Source organism: Henckelia pumila, chromosome 3 (genome assembly GCF_033568475.1).
Source record: "Henckelia pumila isolate YLH828 chromosome 3, ASM3356847v2, whole genome shotgun sequence".
In the NCBI taxonomy this organism is placed as follows: Eukaryota; Viridiplantae; Streptophyta; class Magnoliopsida; order Lamiales; family Gesneriaceae; genus Henckelia; species Henckelia pumila.
In genome coordinates, this window is record NC_133122.1 from 179,269,321 (window position 1) to 179,282,454 (window position 13,134).

General features: G+C 36.8%; 1 protein-coding gene across 1 annotated transcript; it reads right to left on the reverse strand.

Moving 5' to 3' along the window:
* Nucleotides 1-9,998: 9,998 nt before the first annotated feature.
* LOC140890867 (glucan endo-1,3-beta-glucosidase 3-like) lies at nt 9,999-12,627 on the reverse strand. Its single transcript, XM_073299000.1, has 3 exons — nt 12,417-12,627; nt 10,892-12,178; nt 9,999-10,286 (listed from the first exon to the last, which is right to left on the reverse strand). The coding sequence occupies exons 1-3, from the start codon at nt 12,481-12,483 to the stop codon at nt 10,252-10,254; spliced, it is 1,389 nt and encodes a 462-aa protein (XP_073155101.1). The 5' UTR covers nt 12,484-12,627; the 3' UTR covers nt 9,999-10,251.
* Nucleotides 12,628-13,134: the final 507 nt, after the last annotated feature.

Below are 13,134 nucleotides of genomic sequence, written 5' to 3' on the forward strand. Positions count from 1 at the left end.
AAGATGTGTTTCATGATAGTGATCTCTCTTTATTCACTATCTCATCTTACTTACACTATAGTATATTCAAGGTCTTTATCAAAACAACAATAGTATATCACAATATAACATTATGAAGAAAGATAAAGAAAATGCCATTAATGAATGTAAATTATATTAAACAAAGATTGTTTATACATAGAGTCATAAAAGCCCTTAGCCACAAGTTGTCTAACCAGGCACCCACTCTTTCAATCTCCCACTTGCCCTAAAGCCAACTAGTCATACTACGTAGTCCCATTGTTTCGCGATGTTTGTCAAACAATGGTCCTGGTAAGGGCTTAGTAAGTGGATCAGTGATATTGTTTGCAGAGGTCACTCTCTCGACAGTGATGTCTCCTCTTTCCACGATCTCCCGGATGATGTGGTATTTCCTCAGTATGTGTTTGGATCTTTGATGAGACCTTGGTTCCTTTGCCTGAGCAACGGCACCAGTGTTGTCACAGTACACTAGGACTGGACCAACAGCTTCAGGAATTACGCCCAACGCTTGGACAAAATTCCTCATCCAAACGGCCTCTTTAGCAGCAGCTGATGCTGCAATGTATTCTGCCTCAGTGGTGGAATCCGTTGTGGTGTCCTGCTTGGAACTCTTCCAAGAGACAGCACCGCCATTGAGCATGAATACAAATCCAGAGGTTGACTTCGAGTCATCCACGTCACTTTGGAAACTAGAGTCGGTATAGCCTTCCAATTTCAATTCTCTTCCTCCATAAACCATGAATATATTCTTAGTCCTTCTCAAGTACTTTAGAATATCCTTCACAGCTTTCCAATGCATTTGACCGAGATTGGCCTGATATCTGCTCGTGACACTCAGAGCAAAGGCTACATCCGGTCTGGTAGATATCATCCCATACATGATACTACCTATGGCTGATGCATATGGTATGTGTGTCATTTTCTCTATCTCTTCATCTGTCTTGGGAGACATAGACTTGGATAGAGAAACTCTGTGACACATAGGTAGATGTCCTCTCTTGGACTCATCCATAGAGAACCTCTTCAATATAATGTCGATGTAGGTAGCTTGAGTGAGTCAAATCATTCTCTTATATCTATCTCTATAGATCTGTATTCCTAGAATATAGGACGCCTCACCCAAATCTTTCATCGAGAATCTACCTAATAACCATATCTTTGTTGACTGCAACATTCCTACATCATTCCCAATGAGTAGGATGTCATCAACATAAAGTACTAAGAATATCACAGCATCCTTAACTACTTTCTTGTACACGCATGGTTCCTCCGGGTTCTTGATGAAACCAAAATCCTTTATTGTTTCATCAAATTTTTGGTTCCAACTTCTTGATGTCTGTTTGAGATCATAAATTGATCTCTGAAGCTTGCATACCTTATGCTCGCTTCCCATGGATGTGAATCCCTCAGGCTGCATCATATAAATCTCTTCTTTAATGTTTTCATTAAGAAATGCAGTCTTCACATCCATTTGGCATATCTCATAGTCATACCAAGATGTTATGGCAATAAGGATTCTTATGGACTTGAACATTGCGACTGGTGAAAAAGTTTCATCATAGTCAAATTGTCTTTGAGTATAACCTTTTGCGACCAATCGTGCCTTGTAGGTAAATACCTTACCATCAGGCCCAAGTTTTCTCTTATATATCCATTTACACCATATTGGAACAATTCCATTGGGAGGATCTACTAAAGACCAAACTTGGTTTGTATGCATTGAGTCTATTTCCGACTGCATAGCTTCAAGCCATAAGTTCGATTCCGCATCAGAAATTGCTTCCTTAAAGTTTCTTGGATCACATCCAATGTCGGGTTCACTTTGATCCCCTTCAAGAAGTAAACCATATCGAATAGGAGGTCTAAAAGTCCTCTCGGATCTTCTAGAAAGAGGCGTATCGTTTAATGGTTCCTGAGGTGTGGGATCGTTATTTTGTATCTCGGGTTCTTCTCGAATTTCTTCAAGTTCCATCATCTTGCCTTTCTTATCAAGTAAGAACTCCTTCTCCATGAAGGTGGCATTTCTCGAAACAAACACTTTTGTTTCAGTAGGATGATAGAAATAATATCCGATTGAATTCTTCGGATACCCTACAAAATAACATAAGGTGGATCGACTATCCAACTTATTTCCCACTGTCTGCTTCACATAAGCAGGACATCCCTAAATCCTCAAGTATGAAAACTTAGGAGTTTTGCCAGTCCATAATTCATATGGAGTTTTGTTCACTGCTTTAGTGTTGACATTATTCAACAACAATACCGTCGTTTCAAGCGCATAGCCCCAAAACGAAGCTGGAAACTCAGTGAAGCTCATCATAGATCGAACCATGTCCAACAATGTTCGATTGCGACGCTCCGAAACACCATTTAGCTAAGGTGTCATAGGAGGAGTCCACTGAGAGAGAATCTCATTCTCTTTTAGATAGTGCAAAAACTCGGTACTTAAATATTATCCACATCGATCCGATCGAAGTACTTTAATACTCTTACCTAGTTTGTTTTCTACTTCAGCCTTGAATTCTTTGAACTTTTCAAATGCTTCAGACTTATATTTCATCAAATATAAATACTCATACCTAGAATAATCATCAGTAAAGGTAATGAAGTAGGTGTGACCAAATTTAGTACCAATACTAAATGGACCGCAAACATCTGTATGGATCAAATCCAACAGATTTTGACTACACTCAGGTTTTTCTTTGAAAGGAGATTTAGTCATTTTTGCTTTTAGGCAGGACTCACAAGTAGGTAGAGAGTTAATATCAGACATATCAAACATGCCCTCTCCCACTAGCTTGTTCATCCTCCTTGAGGAAATATGACCTAGCCTAGCATGCCAAAGGTTTGCCGGGTTTTGACTATCGTTTTTTCTTTTATTTGTTGTTACCGGTTTATCAACATAATTAATTGAAACGTCTTTTAATTTTAAGTTATATAGATCGTTTTCAAGTTGTCCACATCCAATCAAACATTCATTCTTGTAAATATTGCAAATCTCATTCATAAAATTGCAAGAAAAACCATCTCTATCAAGCTTAGAAACAGAAATAATGTTTTTAACCAAATCTGGCACAAATAAAACATCTCTCAAAAGTAACTTAAAATTGTTCTGCAAAACTAAATAAACGTCTCCCACAGCTTTGGCTTCAACTCTAGAACCATTTTCGAGCCTTAGCTGGGTCTCACCCATCCTAAGATTATGACTTCTTGTCATCACTTGCAAATCATTGCAAATGTGAGATCCACATCCGGTATCTAATACCCAAGAAGTAGTATTAAGTGAAACATTTATTTTAATGTAAAACATACCCTTTGCAGTTCGCAACTGCTCGAGATATACTTTGCAGTTAAGTTTCCAATGACTAGGTTTCTTGCAGTGATGGCAAACGTCTTCAGATCCGTTCACGTTTAAAGCCTTTGTTTTGTTCTTCTTCTTTGGTACAGTTTTCTTGGGTGGGGCAGAACATTTCTTACCCTTTCCACTTGGCCCTTTCTTAGAGTTAGAAGAGGAACCAACTAAGAGTACCGGTTTATCCTTCTTTAATGTGGCCTCATAAGTCACAAGCATATTGACCGTCTCTTCAAGGGTGCCTCTATCTTGTTCATATTGAAGTTCATCACAAAGCCGTCAAACGACGAAGAAATAGAAAGAAGTAACAAGTCCGCGTTCAGTTCATGCTCCAATGTCAAATCGAGTGTAACCAACTTTTCAATGAGCCCAATCATGTGTACCTCATGCTCACGGACCGAAGTTCCATCTCGCATGCGGCATGTCATGAGCTCTTTGACGGTGGCATACCTCTCCGATCTTGACTGAGCTCCAAAACGTTCCTTGAGAGTATCGTGAATGTCAGCAGCATTCACTGCATTCTCAAATCGCCTCTGAAGTTCATCAGACATCGAAGTCTGCATGTAACATTTGGCCTTGATATCATGGTCCCACCATTTGTCAAGTTTGGCCAATTCTTCCGGACTCACATCAGCCGGGGCTTCTTTCGGAGGAGGCTTTTTTAACACGTAGAAAACCTTTTCCGAACTTATAACAATCTTTAACTTACGGAACCATTCCGTATAGTTTGCGCCAGTCAGTTTGTTTTGTTCGAGAATTGAGAATAGTGGATTGCGTGAATTCATTGTAATGAAATACTGAAAAGAAACAGACAATAATCAGTGATTGCTTAATTAATTTACTAAGACATAAAATATGGCGATATTTATTTTATGAATTTCACTCCCACTATTTTAACGATTTCACTACCCTCTAGTGAAAACGAGAAACTGGTTTCCTTAGTGGAAACATGGAGTCCAATTGACAAATCATAGTCCCGAATAATATCAGCCAACCATGATTTTTAAAAGGTAGAGCCCAATTGCTTCCAAAGCAACCCCCATGTTTTTTTTACCTCATGTCCAATAAGGGCCCAATAATATGACGCTGTTTATTGTGACATGTCAAGATGACCCATCAATATTAAGTTGTGATGGACGGTCGCCATGTGGATCCCCAATAATATGAGTCAATCCCATGGGAGTTCCATCCAACTTACAATATGTGTCGATCCAATGTACAGCTTTTCGACGAACGGGGCCCCCCCAATAATATGAGCCGGACCGTGCCCGCGGGTAGCATCTCATACATTGATCATTGATGGAAGGTAGGAATATTTAAACAATATTTAAATTCCCTTTTGTTTATCTTGATATCAGTTTTAAATCATATTTAAAATAAGAAATTTTTAATTTTGAAAAATTGTCTCATCATATCATATTTGTATGTTTGCGGGATTCATGCAATTTATTCTAAACATGCATACAACAATAATATCATATATTATATTTAGGATGATCGACCCCAAAACTAATCGACCCGTGGTTGCCAATCACGAGTCTAAGTTCAATCCTAGGTGATATGTAAGTATGCAATGCAATCCTATTACATTGAGCTTCCAATTTACATTTCTTCGGTCTTTATTGTCTGTTGGGCCTACCTTTGTCTTCAAATCTTTATCTCCCACTAAGTCTAATAAATTTACAATAAATTTCGATGACAAGTAGGGGATACATATTTAAGGGTGGGAACGGGCCATAAACCAGGTCCACTTTTTATTACAAATGACAAATCAAATTGGGCCATAAACCAAACCCATTAATAAAACCCAACAACAATAACAAAAACCAAATGTAAATTTCCTAATATACATCTACAAAATTGGTCATGGCAATCGATCATCCGTTATCCAATATTTAATTCAATAATTAAATCATTGGATAACATGCAATGGCAACATAATTAAAAGATAAAATCAAATTTTATCTAATATATACATAAGATCATATCTTATCATCAATTGTACCAAAATAATTAATTTTATAAAATCTAATTTAACGGATAAAATTTATAAATTTTCCAAAAATTCAAATTTATCCAAAAATCAATTTTAAAAAATTCGGAATCAAACAATTTGACCCGATTCCTCGTGGACCAATCAAAAAAATTTTCGATCGGACCATAAACTAAAATTTTAAAAATTTAAAATTCTAATTAAAAAATCAAATTTTAATTTTCCGGGCTGCCCGGGACGTTCCCGGGCAGCCCCGCCCCCACGTGGGGCATGGGCTCGGGCAGCCCGTCGCTGCCCCGGGCAGCGATGCCCATCAAATTTAATTTTAAAAATTTTTGTTTTCCTTTCTAAAACCCGAGGCTCAAAAATTTTTTACAATCGATTAATTTAATCGTTTGATCTAAGAGCAACCTATCTCTGACACCACTGTTGGAACACGTTTTCAGATCATAGATCTGATACCCGATGCAGCGGAAGTTTAAAAAATTTTATATGGAACGATTCCATATCATGGGTATCAAATCCTAACGATTAAATTATGCAAGTAAAATAATAACAATTAATATTTTACCTCTTCAAGCTATGGCTTGATTATGGACTCCAACAGATTAAATCTGCTCTTGTTGTAAATCTCAGGAACTGATGACTTGCTCGATCAATCTCTGGAATTAGGTCCAGGAACAGAAAACTGAAACCCTCTGATTGATTGCACTAGAAATCAATCAGATGTTTATCGAAGAGATTAAATAGATTTGATCTGTCAATTCAGAATGTAATTTTTCATAAAAATCACAGACTGAATTCTCTCAAAAAGGGACAGGATTTTCGAAAAAACCCTTTAGAATATATAATATGATTTTCGAAAATTGCAAGATAGAATCCCTTAGTATTTTCGAAAACTACATATATATATATATATATATATATATATATATATATATATAATTTTTAGACTAGATTAAGTTATAAGTCTATTAGGACACTAACTCCTTAGGGCTCATGATCTATAACTTAAGCCCAACAAGCCAAGCTTGTTATTATAGAAATTAATATTAAATTTATCATGACTCCGATTGATAAACTGATTTCACCAATGTGCACAGAAACCATTTTTGCGCCTTTTAAAGTCAAGATAATTTTTTTGAATCCGAATTCAGTGATTTCCAAAAATGCCCATCCCTATGTCATTTTAGGAAATTCCACTCCCTTTAGTTTTGAAGTCCAACTTCTCTTTTATTAAATTTAACTCTTTAAATTTAACTATCTCAACGGAGATTAGTAATCCATTACTTGTGTGACCCTCAATGGTTCAGGGATACAGCTAGCCGTAGGCTCACAATTCCTTGTGACTCGGAACAACAATTTTCGACTTACCCATCGAATTATGGTAAGAGCGTCTAGCAACATCGCCCCATGATTCCCTAGGTATCACTGATAGTGCCTGCAAGAATCAATAGATTTTGGTTAGCGTACAGTACGGTCCCTTCATCCAAATATCCCGATCGAATCAACAACCATTGGTACATCGAGAGTCGTTCGAGATTCGATAACTATGCAATGCATCTTGAAGATCAAATAGTGACATCGCATGTGCTACTAGGAAACCAAGTAACCTAAATCAGATCGAGTACTCTGGCCAGATATTTGTCACACTAATATCTTCTCAGATCGCATAGGATATCCACACTCGCAAGCGTGTGGTGAATCCTTGATAACAAAGCATCGACTCCTATATGTGTTGTAACTGTACCCAATCTCGACACCTGATGACCCTCATAGAGTCAGTAAACGAGTCAAAGTATAGTACTAGCATATAGAGTCTCCATGATGTTTCAAGTAGTAAGGACTAATGGTGTACAACCAAAACCGCGGACTTATCCACTCAATTAATAATAACCACTTGGAAAGTTCGAATAGGGTAGTTCGATCATTCATCATATGAATATCCATTTGCATGCTTTGAACATCTCTATGTTCCATACCAATGAAACGTGGTACTTGGCATCGCAAATGCTAGTCTCGATCTCGAGCGATCCTTATCCTTATTTGCGGACGGCTCAATTGACTAGTAACTGTTTAGAATATGCAGTGACTATAAGATGTGTTTCATGATAGTGATCTCTCTTTATTCACTATCTCATCTTACTTACACTATAGTATATTCAAGGTCTTTATCAAAACAAAAATAGTATATCACAATATAACATTATGAAGAAAGATAAAGAAAATTTCATTAATGAATGTAAATTATATTAAACAAAGATTGTTTATACATAGAGTCATAAAAGCCCTTAACCACAAGTTGGCTAACCGGGCACCCACTCTTTCAATATAAGGCTCAACTCGGGTTCAAGGTGCTTAGGTCGGACACCGAGATGAGAAGTGAGTGAAGGTTTGGTAAGGAAGACAAAGTCAAGGAGTGCGGAGGGCATCTTAGGGGGAAGATGGATGCCTACTAGGCTTGAGAGAAGTGGATAAAGCATTTCAGATCGAAGGAGGTCGGGTATTATAAACTATATTATATACTTCACGAAATGAGACTAATATAAACTTACTTCTGGTACCGTTTTGATCCAAATATAGAAAAGTTTTTAGATAATGTTTGAAAGAGCTTCTAGAAAGCATTTCTCAGTTTTTTCTTAATAAAATTTTATAAAATTTCAAAATTTTTGCCCTTACGTTAAGTGCACATAAAACATGATTAGAGCTAGGAGTATGCACAAAGTGTAGAGGAAATCGAACTCTTGAAAAATTGTAAAAAACTTACCTAATCCACCAATTTGGACACCTCATCGGGAACATGTATGTTCATTTTTTAGCACGCGCTTGATACAAAATTTGAATTAAGCATCGGAGGAGATTCATTAGAGCAGTCCTTCAACTCCTTTTTGGTGTTCATTCATTCGATTTCAGGCGAATCGATCGTTCAAAACTTCATAATCTGACGATTGCATGACTTGATAGTCATAATCTTCTTCAGTGATATACCAAACCATATTTTCCCGAGCATCACCAAAAAAAAAAAATCAATCCTACCATTTAATTAAAATTGAGTACACTGTAAATATATATTATATGCCATAGTTTAAATGTTTAATACTTTATTTACTTCAAAAAATACTCATTTCTTTTAGTTAAATATTACTTTTCATATCCACATTGTTTTTTTAAAAAAATTCAAATTGGAATTAAGATTACATATTGCCAATTATGGAGGGGCAATATTATTCACTTTACTATGAAAGCGAAAGTTTCCGCCCTTTTCAAAATTAGATTAATAGGTAACTTAGAGAATTTTCACAAAGTTTGACACCGTTGTTGTATAAGACTAGTACTAGCTAGCATAAATGTGCATACCCGATGCATGTGCATAAAATAATATAATATATTTATTATTATATGTTATATATTAATATTATATTTTTTATTTTTCATTAGTTTTTTTAATTATGATTTTTTTATTTCTTAAGTAATGTATGAATAAATTTAAAAATTGTTTATCTTATATATAATGTTAGTTGAGAAAATTATGAAAAATGTACACAAATATAATCAAATTTACATATTTATTTAGTATAAATTTTGAAAAAAAAATTTGTGTCATCTCTCTCCCAAGGACTCGACTATTATATATCGTATAGGTAATATGATATATGATGCTAATATTCTTAATTTGTATGATGCGTATACAATCACAATGTGTATTGTTTTGACAAGTTAAGCTGAAGCATGGATATTCTTAGGCACCGTTTGGTTTGAGGTATGATATAAGTAATATATAAATAAGTAGTATAATGTAATAAAAAATAAATAAAAAATGATAGTTAAAATTGTATTGGATTTGATTGATAGATTATGGCTTATTTGATTTAATTGATTAAATTTTATATAAAAATGTTAAATGACTATTTTGTCCTTTTAATAATAAATAAAATAAAAATTATATTATTTATAAGGGGTAATATAGTAATTTGAATTCAATGATTTGATTGATATTAGATAAATAATTAATGATTTGATTGATGTAAAATAAATAATTAATATATAAATCAATAATATGATGAAAAGAACGTGGGATGAGATGAGATATACATATATTATTAATACCGTGAACAGAACGGTGCCTTAATAAACAGGCGGACATTTCATGGTCATTCCAAGATTCGGCGTAAAAAGCTAAAAGAAACCTCTGCTGTTGTTTCCATTCCCCCAACGTTATCTATCACTAAAGCACACAAAGCATTATAAAGAATATGAAAAGTGAAGACCTTTCAAAATTTATGCTGCACTTTCTTATATTTTCAAGATCACAAAAACTCATCCGAGAGGATCGATCTCACAAGTCAAGTTTTTGAAACGAGTTTCTTTTTTGAATCACTTATAAAAAAATATTATTTTTATATGTCAAAAATATTATTATTATTTTATTGTAAATATGAATATGATTAACACGTGTGCTTTTTCAAAAAACATAAGTGCAAAGAGTGAGATGATAAATGATGTGTGACTAATACAACAATTTATAACTAAACTTTTTGCAAAATTAACATAATCAATCAAATATCCCATCACTCACATCAAACGACTCATAACATTGTACGCGAATATATGTGGGTTAGGTATATATACATATATGTGATTCATTCTTATAAAATCAATAGTCAATATTATCCATATCAAACAGAAGTTGCCCAATTCAAAGCACGTCAATTATATAGACCACTTTTGGCCAAATTAATATATATATAAATATAAATCTAGAATTAGAATATGTCATAACAAAGGATGGGATTGGGATGATGCTACATTAACTAATCCGTACAAAAGAGACTTTGAATGGCTTCTTCGTCTGCCTCGCCCACTTGGTTCTTCTCCTTCAGTTACTTCAGTATCCAGTAGGGAATTCACATTTACCATACTCTACAACCAAAGGATTAAAAGTAATTTACCAATAACAGAGTAACTAATATTTCTATTCTATCAAAAAATAGATTGAAACAATACTGTCAAAACGTAAAACGTAGAGCGAGTCTATGCTACCTCTAGAGTAACACTCTCCAATACGGTTAGAAAACAAAAAGAAGACAAGGTGAGGATAAAGAATAGATTCATGTGGGTCAATCACGTGCATTCCAATTAGCTGGCGTGCACCTAAATTTCCAGCCACTTTGGGGCCCACCCCAATTCCACCACAATCTACTACTACTCTATTAATAATACACACCACATGTTAGCCACTACCATAAACTCTTAACATGACCCATTTATTTCGTGTCTCCCAGCAACTATATGTCATATGATATATATATAATTTGAGGAGTTGGTTTTTGGGATCTTGAACTCGATATCTATCTCATTTTTGTTAGGAGATAGTGTTACTAGGCGTCGATGAAGGGCGACGATCAATTTAACTGATACCAACAATTTATTGATTTAGCGACAAAAGTGAGACCTCAAGCTTGCTCGAGGAAATGTTAGATTTAAAAATAATAATAATGATAATAAAAAAATAGAAGAAATCTTACTGGGGTGTTGAGTGACAATATAAGAGGCCCCACCGAAGAAGCAAGTCCCGATGCCACGTCCCTTCTTCTGATAATAGCTGTTGAATGCGTAGGAAGCGTGAGCCTCCAGTGTGTTAGGATCGAAACACGTGGACCCTGGCTGGATCGGATGGCAGTCGGCGCCACCTTCCCCACAGGCGTAATCTAGACCCTCCTGTATCTTATCTTTACCCGCCTCCGTCTTCGCCACGCACCAGCTCTCCCCGCTCGCCGTCGATACTCTCTGCTCGCCCGACGGTCGGCTGTCCCTGTAGCTCTTCACCCCTTCCGCCGTGAAGGGAACCTCGTAAACCTTCTTCTCGTCGGGGTAGAAGAGCCCGAAGTTCCTCTCCGACGTTGGTCCCTCCTTCTTGTTCTCGTTGAACAGTGCGAACAGGAACACCGTCAGGTTCTCCTTCGGCCGCGCCGGGGTCCCGCCGCCGGTGAGGACTCGGTGGACTAGGTTTCCGTTGTACGAGGCGGCGTTTTCCACGCTCGCTCCGTGCTCGTTCTGGTCGCCTTTGGACGGCCACCCGGTTTCGCTGACGATGATTCCGACGTCGTCGTATTTCAGAGCCGACATGGCGGCGAAGACGGCGTCGATCTGGGCGTCGAAGAGGGAGAAGTAGTGCAGGCCATTTCCGGCGTCCACCAAGCCGGGGTTCTCCCGGGAGAGGGCGTAATCCAACGGTATGACGTCCGCATTGGACTCGTAAGCGAAGAAGGGATAAACGTTCACCATGAGCTTGGACCCGGTTTTCCTCAGAAACTCCAGCATGGGCTTGAACACCGGCTCGATCAAGTCCGGCCGAAACGAACCGGACGATGAGGGGTACGAGTTTTGCAACGCGCTGAGTGCAACGGGAGACGACAGCTTGATATCTTCATGGAGGTCGTACTTCACCAGCGCTTCGTGAATGTTATACAGCGCCGGTAACAAGTAGCGCGTGGTATTATGAGTGTCCACAAACACCTCATTCCCGACGGCGATGGCTTCGATGGCGGTGGCTGGGTGGTAGGCGACCACATTGCGGAGAACCCACGAATAAGCGAAGGATTGGCGGCGGGCGGCGGAGTAGAGGAGCTCGTTGGGCAGATTGACGGTGACTCTGATACCCGACCCGGACAACGCCTTGAGAACTGCCGGGTCGGTGTCGTACACCTTCACTCTATCCAAACCTTGCGATTTCAGGAGCTGCACCACCTTCGTCGCCGATGGGAGGTTGTTCGCTATCCGCCCATAGTTTACACCAATGGAACCTCCCCCTTCTGCAGATTCAAAAACCCCAACAAATTTTACCATATCATCCAAAGAAATCAGAGTTGAGTAAATGCTGCCATATCCCAGTTGATGAAATTAATTCGTTCACAGAATATACGTGTCGGAAGTAGAAGAAGAATAAAAGAACAACAATGCAGCAAAAATCGAACTCAAACAATGCTGCCCAATTCACAGAAATACTGATACTGTAAGAAAAAAGATTAAAAAAAAAAAAGATGCAGATACCTGCAATTGAGAGAAGAGAAAAGATTAGCAAGAGGAGAGAAATGGGGAGAGCTTCCATGAACAGCATCTGGAACAAGGGAAAGCTCGCTCAAGCAAATGGCCTCTTCTTTCTTTTCAAGCTTCCCTTCTTGTTGGGGAAATAGAGTGAGAGTGAATGTGTATAGAAACAAAAGTTTCTTCGTTTAAGTTTTAAGTATGGATGTATTATTACGGCGTGGAATCGGGTCGAGATCCGTCCCGTAATTTACTTACCCGATTCCCGTTCCGATAGAAATTGAGATATTTTTTTTCTTTCGATCCCGCACCGAGATGTATCGGGACCCAAATGTTCGGGATCCCGAACATTCGGGATTTCGTCGGGTCGGGAAAGGGTAATCTCGAATAATATTTTTTTAAAAAAAAATTTTATGAAAATATTTATGAAAAATAGCAAACAATTTCTTAATACATTACAAATAAATTAAAATTTCTTTATATATAACCAATAAAAAACTAAAACATTTTTTTAGTACATTACAAATAAACTAAAACAACAACTTGATTAATAAAAAAACATATAATTATTCATAATAATAAAAAAAACAAAATAAAAAATTATAACTCAATGTTAATATTAAAAAAGATAAATATAAAAAAAATTATATGGTATATAATTATAAAACATTAATATTAAAACATAAAATTAAAAAAAATTATTTTTTTAATTAAAAAATATTAT